At 36.4% G+C, this 13,797-nt stretch overlaps 1 protein-coding gene across 14 annotated transcripts in view; it reads left to right on the plus strand.

Moving 5' to 3' along the window:
• Positions 1 to 13,797, plus strand: part of TAX1BP1 (Tax1 binding protein 1) — a 97,874-nt gene that overhangs the window by 72,176 nt on the left and 11,901 nt on the right. For 4 of the 14 annotated variants that reach the window (XM_008960016.5, XM_003807894.6, XM_008960017.5 and 1 more), the window contains 2 exons: positions 11,447 to 11,618; positions 11,985 to 12,133. The exons of 2 other annotated variants lie outside the window; for them this stretch is intronic. In XM_008960016.5, the coding sequence (XP_008958264.2) occupies positions 11,447 to 11,618; positions 11,985 to 12,133 (321 nt within the window). The remainder of the gene's footprint in view (positions 1 to 11,446; positions 11,619 to 11,984; positions 12,134 to 13,797) is intronic. 8 more of the 14 variants (XM_008960019.5, XM_003807893.5, XM_055115807.2 and 5 more) reach the window with 2 other exon arrangements.

Consider the following 13,797-nt stretch of genomic DNA (forward strand, 5'->3'; position numbering starts at 1 on the left):
CTGTATTTGGCCATTTAGGTAGTTGCTAATATTTTACAAATAATACTGCAATGAATGATTCTATGCACATGTAGTTTTCTGGTGTTGGGGTGGTACCTTCAAGGTAAATTCCTAGAAGCGTGATTGCTGGTTTGAAGGGTAAATGCATGTGTAGTTTTGTTAGAGATTGCCAGATGCCCTTTCATAGAATTTGTATTATTTTTCGTTTCCACCAGCAATGTATGAGAAGTGGACCTGTTTCCCATATAAATTGTAATCAGGCTTTCTAATTTTTGCATATGGGAGAGATTAGGAATAGTACCTTAGTGTAGTTTTAATTTGCATCTCTATTATGAGCAAGGTTAAACATCTTATCTTTTTTGTGAGTTCTTTGGCTCATTTTTCTCTGATTTTTGGTTTGTTTTACTTATCTTGTCATATATATATTTTTCCCCTGTTAGAGATATTACCCCTTTATTTGTAATACATATGTGGTAAGGATTTTCTCTCAGTTTATTTGACTTTTGACTATGCTCACTATACTTACTTTTACCTTGTAAATGTTCTTTATTTTTGTGTAGTCTAAAGTGTGGTACTGCCTTGACCAGCAGTGTTAGCACCATCTGGAAACTTGTTAGAAATGCATATGCTTTGCCGGGTACTGTGGCTTATGCCTGTAATCCTAGCACTTTGGGAGGCTGAGGCTTGTGGATCACCTGAGGTCAGGAACTCGAGACCAGCTTGGCCAACATGGTGAAACCACGTCTCTATTAAAAATGCAAAAATCAGCCAGGCATGGTGGCTCATGCCATGAGCCCAGCTACTTGGGAGGCTGAGGTGAGAGAATTGCTTGAACCCAGGAGGCAGAGGCTGCAGTGAGCCGAGATTGTGCCACTACACTCCAGCCTGGGCAACAGAGTGAGACTCTGTATCAACAACAACAACAACAACAAAATGCATATTCTTGGGCCCTGTTCTGGTCCTGCTGAATCAGCAGCTCTGGAAGTGATGCCCCAAAATGTGTGTTTGACAAAAACCCTCCAAGTGTTTCAGATTTATGCTCAGCTTTGAAAACTACTGATGTGTTGCATTTGAATTTTTAGTTTTCCACAGAAAGCATTCCCTACACCCAGGTTATAGAGGAGTTCACTTGTGTTTTGTTCTAATACTGATAGAGTTTCAGTTTTTTTTTTTTTTTTTTTTGAGGTAGTGTCTTGCTCTGTTGCCCAGGCAACAGTGCAGTGGCATGAGCTCGACTCGCTACAACCTTTGCCTCTCAGGTTCAAGCAATTCTCCTGCTTCAGCCTCCTGAGTAGCTGGGATTACAGGCTCCCGCCACCACGCCTGGCTAATTTGTATATTTTTAGTAGAGACAGGGTTTCGCCATGTAGGCTAGGCTGGTCTCAAACTCCTGACCTCAGGTGATCCACCCGCCTCAGCCTTCCAAAGTGCTGGGATTACAGGTGTGAGCCACCATCAGTTTTTTTTTTTTTACATTAAAATTTCTCATCCATTTAGAATTTATTCTTGGATATCACAGAAGGAATGCATCTAAGTTTATCTCGTTCTAAATTGCTATCTAGTTATCTCAATCCATTCATCAAAATGCCAGTTTTATGTCAGTGATTTGAGATACTACATTTATTGTATAATAGATTTCCATATGCAGTTGGGTCTCTTTCTGTACTTTGAGTACTGTTCCATTGATCTGTCTACTCATATGGTAGTAACATGGTGTTTTAATTGTAAGAACTTTGTAGTCTATTTTAATATTTGGTTGGGTTAGTCCTTTCTCATAACTCTTTGTTTTCAGTGTTTTTCTGGCTTTTCTCTTGAAGGGTTAGTTTTCCATAGCAATTTTAGTACCAACTTTTCTAGCTCTAGAAATGATTGTTGGTGTTTTTATTGATATTGCATTAAGTATATACATTAACTTAGGGATAACTAACATCTTGGTGATATTTCTACCTTTTAATAAAGAACAGGCAATATGGGATGTTTTGTTCAAATCTGTTTTGTGTCTTTCAGGAATTTTAAATAATTTTCTTCCTATGGGTGTGGAAGAATTCTTTTTAAAGTTTATTCCTAAGTATTTTTGTTTTTCCTCTTGAAAATGGGATTTTCTCTTTCATTGTATGTTGTAACTGGTTATTGTTTTTGAATATGGGGCTCTTGAACTTTTTGTAGTTTTAAATTTTTATGTAATTTCAAACTCAAGTTGAAAAAATAGTATAGTGAACTCTCATTTATATTCTTTCCCCGACATTTGACAGTAACTGGAGGTGAAGACATAACAGTCCCTGCATATTGTATCCTCAGTACAAGGATGTTCTTTCAGCCATGTTAAAGTTAACAGATTTAGGAAGTTTAACACTGACACAGTATTATCATCTAACCTACAATACATATTGAAATTGTACCCTTAGTACTTTGTTTATTGTTTATAGTCTTTTCCTCCCTGATCTAGGATCCAATCCATGATCATACATTGCATTTAGTTGTCATGTGTTTAGTTTCCCTTTATCTGGAACAACTTTATAGCCTTTCTTAACCTTGACATTTTTGAAAAATATGGGCCAGTTATTTAATATAATACTAATTTTGGTTTAATATTTCGTCATGATGAAACTTAGGTTATGAATTTTGCCAGGAATACTATAGAATTTAAATATCCTTCTCAATACTGGTGATCTTTCATTATTTGGTTAAGGTATTGTCCACCAGGTTTTACTGATGTAAAATTAATATTTTCCCTTTGTAATTAATAAGTAATTTGTAGGGAGATACTTTGAGACCATGTAAATATCTTGTTCTTTATCAGACTTTCACCTGGTATTTTAGTGTCTATTAATGATCTTCTAACTCCATAATTCCTTCTATATTGATTAGAATTTTTCTGTAAGAGCTGTCTTTTCTTTCTCCCCAATTTGTTTATTTATTCATTGATTTTTATCATTGTAGACTCATGGATTCCCGTTTTAGTCAATGGATTACAGTCTATTTTTATAATCATTTTGATACTCAGATTGTATCAGATTTAACTAATAAGAGCCCCTGCATACTAGCTCTTGTGGCTTAATATGTCTTTCATTATTCTTTGAGCACTTATTACTTTCTGGTGCAGAAGGATGTTCCAGGCTCATCTTGTTATTTTCCTGCCCCAGCCTGGAATCAGTCTTTTCTCCAAGGAACCCTGTTCCATTTACTGGTGAATGTAGTTTAGAAACCAAGATCTGGGCTGTAGGTGTGTACCCTCATTGATTCAAAGTCCTTAGCAGACAGAGCTAGAAAATACGTTTCTCCCCCTCTCTGTATATTAAAAAATAGCAACACACAAAAAAAACCATGAGTAAATACTTACACCTCCAATTGTAGTCTAAAACTACAGCATAAATTCTACTTCCAATTGTAGTCTAAAACTATAGCATAAATTCTAGTCTTCTCTCTTTCCATAATATAACTTCCTTTTCTAATTAGACTAGGAACCTGGTCTGAGTTTCCTTGATATATTTACTCAAGTGTTGAATACACAGAAAATAATTTCAGAATTGCTAACCCATAGCACTGTGAAAAGCACATCTAACTAGAGTTCAACATTTGTTTCATTTTTTTGATGGGTGGGGTGGAGGGTGTAAAATTTACATATTTAGTTGTCCTATGGTGTACTCTCCGTGCTCCTTTACTCTCAGAACATTCCCATGATGGCAGAGAAGAGGAATATATTATTTCTCCTATTTACCAGTTGGAGTATCAGAGACATCCTTAACTTGTCAAATAATTTCTAAAACCGGGGTCACTGTGAGCCATTTTGGGTACCGAAGAAAAAAAGTATTTAGGCACCCTGGCAAAGGCAACCAGCTAAACAGACTTGTTCCTGGGAGCTGGAACAGTAAGAGATGACTACTTCTGACAAAATCTCTTTCTTAAATTGTGGTGGCTATTTTAGGAAAATTATGAGTCAGCAGTTAATATTGTTTTGCTCAGTTAAGATAGCTACACTTATGTTATCCATGCCTTTGTAAGTAGGAGAGGTCCCCCAGGGATTCTTGACCATTTTTGTTTCTAGAACCCTTTGATATTTTGACAAAGTCTATTTTCAGAAAATGATTTAAAATGAATAGAGCAAAATGTGTAGAATCACCAAGGAAACACATTATTGTAGTTATCAAAATATTAAGACAAATTTGTGATATATATGATAGTAGAGTATGTGCTTATTCTTTTAAATGTTAAATAAGATTTAATAGCATGTCTAATAATGACTGTAATTTTGAAGTGGTGATCAATAGAAAGGCTATTTTGAGATGGCTACAACAAATGTAATTCGAAACAAATGTAAGATTTAGCAGCATGTCTGATAATGACCATAATTTTGAAGTGATGAATATAAAGGCTATTTTGAGATGGCTACAACAAATGTAATATGAGACAAATCTGTTTGATTTCTGTAGGTGGCCAAGTTACAGGTACTACAACCATTACTGTGTTTTTTGGCCTACATTCCTAATGGAAGAAAATCCTAAATTTTAGTTAGAAGTTAGTGAATAGATACAATTTTTTTGCCCATGTAAGTTCATGGACCTCCTGAAATCTAAACATGGACCCCTTGAGGGGCTTTGTGAATGCAAGTTTAAGAACCTTCTCTAAGTCCAGGTATTATGTTTTGGAGGGGAGAGTTCAGTCTTCTGATTTGCAAAAGAATCTAACCTTAACTATCTTGTCCATGTGCATGCATTCTCTTTCCCCCATGAGGAATCAAAGCTGCTTGTCACCAATCCTATTCTTACCCTGAATCCTGTTTGCAAATAATTTATTGTATCTTTGATGGTAGAGTAGGCATATTAGATTAAACTCCCTATTAGGTTGGAACTCTCTATAAAGTTGCTTGACTGTACCAATGCAGCCTAAATCTTTTCATGAAACCCTTGACTCTATTTCAGTAGTGTATTATTTGCTTACAGAAGAATTTAAACTGTACTTCTTTAATTTGCATAAACTTTTGAATAAGTATTTTATTATCTCTAACTTCTTTTGTGCCGTTTTTTTTTTTTTTTGGAGACGGAGAATCTTGCTCTGTCACCCAGGCTGGAGTGCAGTGGCGCGATCTTGGCTCACTGCAACCTCTGCCTCCTGGGTTCAAGCGATTCTCCTGCTGCAGCCTCCTGGGTAGCTGGGACTACAGGTGTGTGCCACCACGCCTGGCTAATTTTTTGTATTTTTAGTAGAGACAAGGTTTCACTGTGTTAGCCAGGATGGCCTTGATCTCCTGACCTCATGATCCACCTGCCTCAGCCTCCCGAAGTGCTGGGATTACAGGCGCGAGCCACCACACACAGCCCTTTTTTTTTTTCTTGAATCGTGTTTGAAATGTTTCTTGGATTTAACCTTTCTTTTTTTTCTGTAGTCACATGCCAGTCTTGAATGACTACAGTAGCATCTCTGGGGTTTTCAGTCATGGCAAGAGATGAAGGATATCTTTTGAATGCCTTTCTTGTTCTAAATGTATCTCCTATTTCTCAATAGCCCTGTAAGGCTTAGAAAAGGTAAATTCCTTAGGGTTATTAGTGCTGATCTGATAATCAAATCTAGGTCAGCCTGATTCCAATCTACCATGCTGTGCTGCCTTCCTACTAATTTGCTTCTGGTTTTGAGTATGCCCATTATTGTTTTGCTAGATTAACCTTACCAAGGACCATTTTTACCGTGTTGTTATTGTTAAAAAACCTGAAGGCCCATTGTAAATTGTATGACAGATTTGACACATCTGACCTCCAACTTGTCTTTTCAGCTATATCTCCTGCCTGAGACAGGGTCTTGCCTTGCTATGTTGCTCTCTAACTCCTGGGCTCAGGTGATCTTCCCTCCCAAAGTGCTGGGATTATAGGCGTGAGCCACCATTCCCAGCTCCTGCTGCTCTTAATATGCATCCTTTGCTCTAGTCATATTTTACCAAGCCTGAAATACGTTATTATTTCTCATATGTTCTGTATCTTTTTATTTACTTTATGTCAGAATGCTCTTCATCTGCTTGGTGAAAATTCCTTAGGATCCATCTCAAATGGCTCTTCTCTATAGTCTCTTCCTAGTATACAGTGTTTCCATTTTGATACATTGCATTTTACCTTCATCTCTATACGAGACCACTTACCACAATTAATTGCTAATTATTTATCTAGAGTTGTACCTTTTATTAGACTGAATTCTTTGCAGGCAAAATCCATTTCAAGTTAATCTTTGTATCTCTAGTTCCTAGTACGGCACCTGTTACGTAATAGATGGTGTGCTAGGTATCTTGAAAGAGTATTTTCCTTTTTTGCTTAAAATTTCACAAGTCTTATTTTTGCAGTTAAATAATGAGTGATTGAAAGGCAGGAATGCCATCTTAACCTCACAGTTTTACACAGTACCTGGCATAGTTGATATGTGGACGTGTATGTTATGTATGGACTTGCTTAGAAAGAACTTTTAATTCCTGCATCTCTTATCAAACCTAAGTTGACTTGCATTTTTCTTAATGTTTGCAAGTTTTGCTCTTGATGATGACTTTCATTTTAAGGTTACTTAGTCCATTTATTGGATCATTTATATAGGTAAAAATGTGTTAACTTAGATACAGTCTCATCTCTACCCCCAAGAAATGACAAGCAGCAAAACCAGCTCAACTTTCCAGACTAAATTTTTCATTCTTATATCCTTTGTTAATAAGGCCTCTGGTTGATTTTTTTTTTTTTAACAGCTCTGTTAAGGTGCAGTTTACATGTAATAGAATCTGTTCATTTAAATAGAGTTTGATGACTTTTGGCAAATGCATGTAGTTCTGTAACTACCGTTTCATTCAAGCAGTGTAACGTTTCCATTACTGCACAAAGTTCCCTCTTGCTCATTTGCATTCATCCCCTCTTGCTACCCCCCGTCCTAGAAAACCTCTGGTCTGCTTTCTGTCCCTGTCGTTTTATGGCTTCTAGCATTTCATGTAATTGGAATAAAGCAGAATTTATCCATTCATTAGTTGATAGACATTAATCTACCAGCTGATGGACATTTAAATTATTTCTGATATTTTGCTATTACAAATAATGCTGCTATGAACATTCTTACGTAAGTCTTTTTGTGGACATATGTTTTCATTTTTCTTGAGTAGATACCTAGGAGTGGAATTGCGGGCTTATATGGTAAGTGTATGTTTTTAATGAAACGGCCGAATTGTTTTACAAAGTGGCTGTACCATTTTTGTATTCCCACTGGCAGTGTATGAGCATTCCAACTGCTCCATATCCTCACCAGCACTTGGTATTTTTGTCAGTCTTTAATTTTAGTCATCCTAGTGGGTGTATTAGTGTTATCTCATTGTGGATTTTAGTTTTAATTTCCCTGATAACTAGTGATGCTGAGCATCTTTTCATGTGCTTGCAGGCCATTTGTACATATTCCTTTGTGAAGTTTCTGTTCAAATCTATTTTTTTTTTATTGAGCTGTCTGTCATCTTTGGTTGCGACAGTTCTTTATATATCCCAGATATAATTCCTTTGTCAGATATTTTGGTGTTATTTTCTTCCAGTCTGTGATTTGTTTTTTCTTTTTTTACAACATTCTCTTTTGAAAAGCAAAAGCCTTGAATTTTGAGGTAGTCCAGTTTATCAGTATTTGTCTTAATGCTTCATGCTGTTTGTCCTATCTTAAATTTTTGCCTAAATCAAGGTTATGAAGATATTCTCCTATTTTTTTCTTCCAAAAGGTTTGTAGTTTTAGCTCTCTTACTTGAGATTTATGATCTATTTGTTTTTTATATGGTATGATATGTAGTCAAAGTTTATTTTGTATGTAAGTACCCAGTTTTTAAAGATCATGTTGAAAAGACCATCCTTTTCCTCCATAGAATTTCCTTTACATCTTGAGGTATTTTAAATGTTGAAAATACTCTATAAGTATGGGTCTACTTTTAGAATCTATATTCTATTTTATTGATTTTTATCAAGGGTCAGCAAACTAAGGCCTATATGCTAAATCTGGCTTTATATAAATAAAACTTTATTAGCACATGGCCATGCCCATTCATGTAGGTATCATCTATGACTGCAATTGCAGAGACAGATTTCAGTAGTTGCAACAGAGACTGTGTGGCCTACAAAGGTGAAAATATATACTGTTTGACCCTTTGCAGAAAAAGATTGCCAGCTCCTCATCTATATTCTTATGCCAATACTATACCGTCTTGTTTACTGTAGCTTTATAATACGTCTTGAAATCAGGTTTCATAAGTCCTCCAACTTTGTTCTGCTTTTTTTTTTTTTTTTTTCTTAAAGACGGCATCTCCCTGCCATCTTCCAGGCTGGAGTGAGTGGCTTGATCGTAGTTCACTGCAGCCTTGACCTCGACCTCTTGGGCTGAAGTGATCCTCCTGCCTCAGCCTCTGAAATAGCTGACTACAGGCATGTGCCACTGTACCTGGCTAAATTTTGTCTTGTTTTCTTTTTTTTTCTGAGACAGGGTCTTACTCTGTCACCCAGGCTGGAGTGCAGTGGTGCCATCATGGCTTACTGTAGCCTTGACCTCCCAGACTCAGGTGATCCTCCCACCTCAGGTTTCTGAGCAGTTGGGACTATAGGCACATGCCATCACACCCAGCTAATTTTTGTATTTCATGTAGAGAAAGGGTTTTGCCATGTTGCCCAGGCTGGGCTCAAGTGATCCACCCACAGCCTCACAAGTGCTGGGATTACAGGTATGAGCCACGGTGCCTGGCCATTTTAAAATTTTTTATTGAGATAGGGTCTCACTATGTTGTCCAGGCTTGTCTCAAACAGGCAATCCTCCTGCTTCGGCCTCCCAAGTGCCACATTGTGAAAATCAGTGAGAAACAGGAAATGAAGGTGGCTTGTCCAATCTGATTCAAAGGCTTGAGGAGTTGTACAGTGGCCAATAGTCACACACATCCCATTAGTAACTACTTATTTAGGAATGAAATAAACACATTAATTTTCTTTCAATTTATGTGTAGTTTTTTTTTTTAACGGTCGCTAAATTTGTTAGAAGACAAATACTTAATGGTCAGTAAGTCCTCACTTAACATCATAGAGCAGTTCTTAGAAACTGCAACTTTAAGCGAAAGGACTTACAGCAGGTTGAAAGAAATAACTCCTCATGATCCGCCTGCCTCGGCCTCCCAAAGTGCTGGGATTACAGGTGTGAGCCACTGCACTTGGCCTTTTTTTTTTTTTTCCTTTGTTTTGAATCGTGTTTGAAATGTTTCTTGGATTTAACCTTTCTTTTTTTTCTGTAGTCACGTGCCAGTCTTGAATTACTACAGTAGCATCTCTGGGGTTTTCAGTCTTGGCAAGAGATGAAGGATATCTTTTGAATGCCTTTCTTGTTCTAAATATATCTCCTATTTCTCAGTAGCCCTGGAGTTACAGGCATAAGCCATCATGTCCAGCCTGTTCTGCTTTTTACATATGGGCAATTACAGGACCTTTGTGTTTCTGTGTACATTTTAGAATTATTTTGTTAATTTGTACAAAAGCCTACTGGGATTTTGTAGGTATTGTATTGTATCTATAGTTAATTTGGGGTGGGGGGGAATTAGTAGCATAAAAGTACTAAGTTTTCTAGTCCATGAACATGTTGTATGTCTCCCTTTGTTTGTGCTCTTCTTAATGCATTATTTTGTTTAGCGTATAGGCTTTGCACATCTTTCATATATTTATTCCTAAACATTTTATCTATTGATTTTACTCTAAGTAGAATTATTAAACATATCATTTTCCAATTATTTGTTGCTGTATGTAGAAATACAATTGATTTTATATATTGATCTTGTATACTGCAACCTGACTAAATTATTTACACTCATTTTTCTAGTTTTTTTTTTTGAGACGGAGTCTCATTCTGTCACCCATGCTGGAGTGCAGTGGCGCGATCTCGGCTCACTGTAACCTCCATCTCCCAGGTTCAAGCAATTCTTTCTGCCTCAGCCTCCTGAGTAGCTGGGACTACAGGCGTGTGCCACCACGGTTGACTAATTTTTTTGTATTTTTAATAGAGACGGGATTCCACCGTGTTAGCCAGGATGGTCTTGATCTCCTGACCTTGTGATCCATCTGCCTCGGGCTCCCAAAGTGCTGGGATTACAGGCGTGAGCCACTGTGCCTGGCCATTTTCCTAGTTTTTATAGATTTTTTGGGATTTTTTACATTTATCCTCATACCATTGTGAATAAAGATTGTTTTACTTCTTCCTTTCCAGTCTACCTTAATTTTGCCTTGATCCACTGGCTATTTTGAATGGAAGTGTTGAGAGCAGACATCATTGTCTTATTATTATTGATCTCATTTTGATCTTCAGTAGAATCATTTAGTTTTTCACCATTAAGGGTCACAGTAGGTTTTTATAGCTGCCTTTTATGAGGTTAAGAGAGTTCCTTTTTATTCTTTAGTTTCTGAGATTTAAAAAAAAATCATGAATGACTTGAATTTTGTAAAATATTTCTTCTGCATCAATTGAAATGATCATGTTTCTTTTTCCCCTTTATTAAAAGGTAAATTACATTTATTGATTTTTGGATGTTGAACTGCATTTGGTTTTTGGATGTTAAAATGACTTTTTTTGTGATAAAGTCCATTTGATCATGTTTTATTTTTTAATATTGGGTTTGACGTGCTATAAGTTAAGGCTTTTGCATCAATATTTATGAGGGATAAGGTCTCTAGTTTTTTTGTGAAATCCTTGTTTTTGGTATCAGAATAATACTGGCTTTGTAAAACAAGTTAGGAAGTGTTTCTTTGTGTTTTGAAAGAGTTTGTACAGGACACATTTTTATAAAAAAATCTTAAGTGATAGAATTCACGTTTTTCTTTTTTTAAGGAGACTTTTTGGCCGGGTGCGGTGGCTCATGCCTGTAATCCCAGCACTTTGGGAGGCTGAAGTGGGTGGATCAAGAGGTCAGGAGTTCAAGACCAGCCTGACCAACATGGTGAAACCCTGTCTCTACTAAAAATACAAAAATTAGCCAGGTGTAGTGGTGCGCATCTGTAATCCCAGCTACTCAGGAAGCTGAGGCAGGAGAATTGCTTGAACCCGGGAGGTGGAGGTTGCAGTGAGCCAAGATCGTGCCATTGCACCCCAGCCTGGGTGAAACTCTGTCTCAAAAAAAAAAGGACTTTTTATTCATACCTAAGTTGTAAGAGATTCACAGTTTACCCTACATTAACTCAGTGAGAATGATGTACTTTCTTGGCACAAATAAATTTGAAAATACATCGGCTTTATCCTGCTTTCTGATTTTGTTATATGTGGAGGATACATTTATGAGAAGTTGAGAGCCAGCTTTTCTAACTGTGTTTCCAGTTGCATTCCAACTTCATAATAGGAAATAATTTTATTGTTATATTTTGACTAAATGTTTAATACTGCTGTATTTATGAAATATTTTATTGCTTTGCTTATTCATCTTTGTTTTTGTTAATTTTAGGAACTTAAAAGGAGTCTAGAAAATCCAGCAGAAAGGAAAATGGAAGGTCAGAATTCCCAGAGTCCTCAATGTTTCAAAACATGCTCAGAGCAAAATGGTTATGTTCTCACACTGTCAAATGCACAACCAGTTCTGCAATATGGTAATCCTTATGCATCTCAGGAAACAAGAGGTTATTACAGTAATTTTGGTTTGGGATTAGCTGCATCTGGAGATTTTTTTTATGGTTTATATTTTCATGGATTAGCAAACTGCTGGTATAATCAACCCTAATACAAACATTATTTTATTTGTATAATTAGCAGTTTTAATATTTAACACTGTAACTGGCTTCATCTAGAAGTGATGCACCATGAGATGAGTACTTTATTTACTTATTGCATATAGTTCACAATTTAAAAAATCACCTGGGTTAAAAATAAAAACATCTATTTTTTTCACATACCAAAGTGGTTCTTTATATCCTGTTCATCATATCTGTATATACAGATGTTGTAGTAACCAGTTTCACTCTACCTTTCCAAAAATTTTATTACAGATGGAGCAGATGGTGCTTTTTACCCAGATGAAATACAAAGGCCACCTGTCAGAGTCCCCTCTTGGGGACTGGAAGACAATGTTGTCTGCAGCCAACCTGCTCGAAACCTTAGTCGGCCTGATGGCTTAGAGGACTCTGAGGATAGCAAAGTAAATTGAATTTTCATTGTGTGAGCCTGTCCCTTTTTTATTTTTTAGCTTATGTAGAGAGTTAAGGGTATGTGTGCATATGTGTATCTTTGTGCGTGCATGCGTGTGTGTGGAAGGAGAGTGTGTGCTTGTGCCTGCACACAATTGCCTACTTGATTTTTTGAAAAATGTGCCTGTATTTAAATTTGAAAAATCTACCAGTATGCTTCAGACTTATACTTTAGGATTTGTATACTAAAGTAAAAGATTAAGTTTAGAGAATAATCTCAGAATATTGTAGTTATCAGATAGTTTAATCTTAAACATCACTAAGTAACTTACTATATTCTTTTGATTATAGATGTTAGGCTTGAAGCAGCAAAGTGTTAATGGCAGTGTTATGCTTCAGTGTACATCTTTTCTTTATAGCATTTATATCCGACTTTAGATTTTAGTGTGGACTCTTTATTATCTTCAGCCAGAAAAAGAGAAAAGTGTATGTATCATATAGTGGTTTTCTTTTTCGGAGAAATACTATTTGAGATGTCTTTAGTATTTAGGTAGGATATCTTATTCTCTGGCAGCAACACAATACTGATGATAATTGAATTAGTTTGTATAGCATGTCATTATTTTTGTAAATTTTATTTAAGAGATTCCTTCAACATTTAATGAATAGGTTTGTTTCCTTACAGCAGCTCTTTTTGGATAGATAATATGTTCTTTTCTTCATAGTAGCTCTTTTTGGATTTCCTGTGCATTAAGATGAATTTGAAAGAAATGCTTTATCGTGCTCTTTGCAAGTACAGTGGTATCATGACCTGTTTCTTATTTAATCTAGTTTGCTGCATTTAATTGCTATTAACCTTTGCAGAAACTGATCAGTGTTCAGACAGGCATGATTTTAGCCCTAGTGCTCAACACCCATAATGGAGAAAAATGTATTTCTCCCTCCTGCCTTTTGGCCTCCTGTGTCCATTACTGGGAATAATTAGGAAAACTGTCAGAACTTTTGTAGCCTATTTAAGGTCTAGAGTATCATCTTACTGCTTTTTCACACCTTTACTTCACATTTTGCATATTTAATCTGATCATTCTTGGCACAGATGTTACATGTGACAAGCCCTTCTCTTCCGTAGTCATCTGCTTCAGTTTAATTAGCAGAATGTTCTTTCTGATCTGTGTGCTTTGCCCTCCTGCAAACCCAGGAGAAGCAGTGTTAGAGTCTTGTGCTCATTTGCTGACATGCTTAGATTTGGTAATGAGATGGAGGACTCTTAATATGCACACCTCGAGTAACTTTATTTTGCAGTCAGAAGATTTTTCACATTAGAAAGTAATTCTTATGTATATTCAGAATTAAAAAAAATTCTTGTTGTTACAACAACAAAAATCACTTGCAAATGAAGTGTTTTAGTAAGTAATTTTAGTAAGAATATGGAAAGCAAATTTGAGTTGACCTGTTCTTTCTTTCTGTTTCTCTGCCCTGGGAGTGATTAATAGCCACAGGCCCCATCACTTTTGAGTCAGGGTTGAGGTGACCTACCTACTCTTTCAGCCTACCCTAGTGCCTACACCTGCCATATCTCCTCTCTTCTGCACCAGAAACTGTGGTCAATTGTCAGATCAAAAACCTTTTGTGACTCCCGTTTACCTAATGATTGTAATAACTTTAACATCATAAT

The sequence above is a fragment of the Pan paniscus genome, chromosome 6, assembly GCF_029289425.2.
Source record: "Pan paniscus chromosome 6, NHGRI_mPanPan1-v2.0_pri, whole genome shotgun sequence".
NCBI classification, from domain to species: Eukaryota; Metazoa; Chordata; class Mammalia; order Primates; family Hominidae; genus Pan; species Pan paniscus.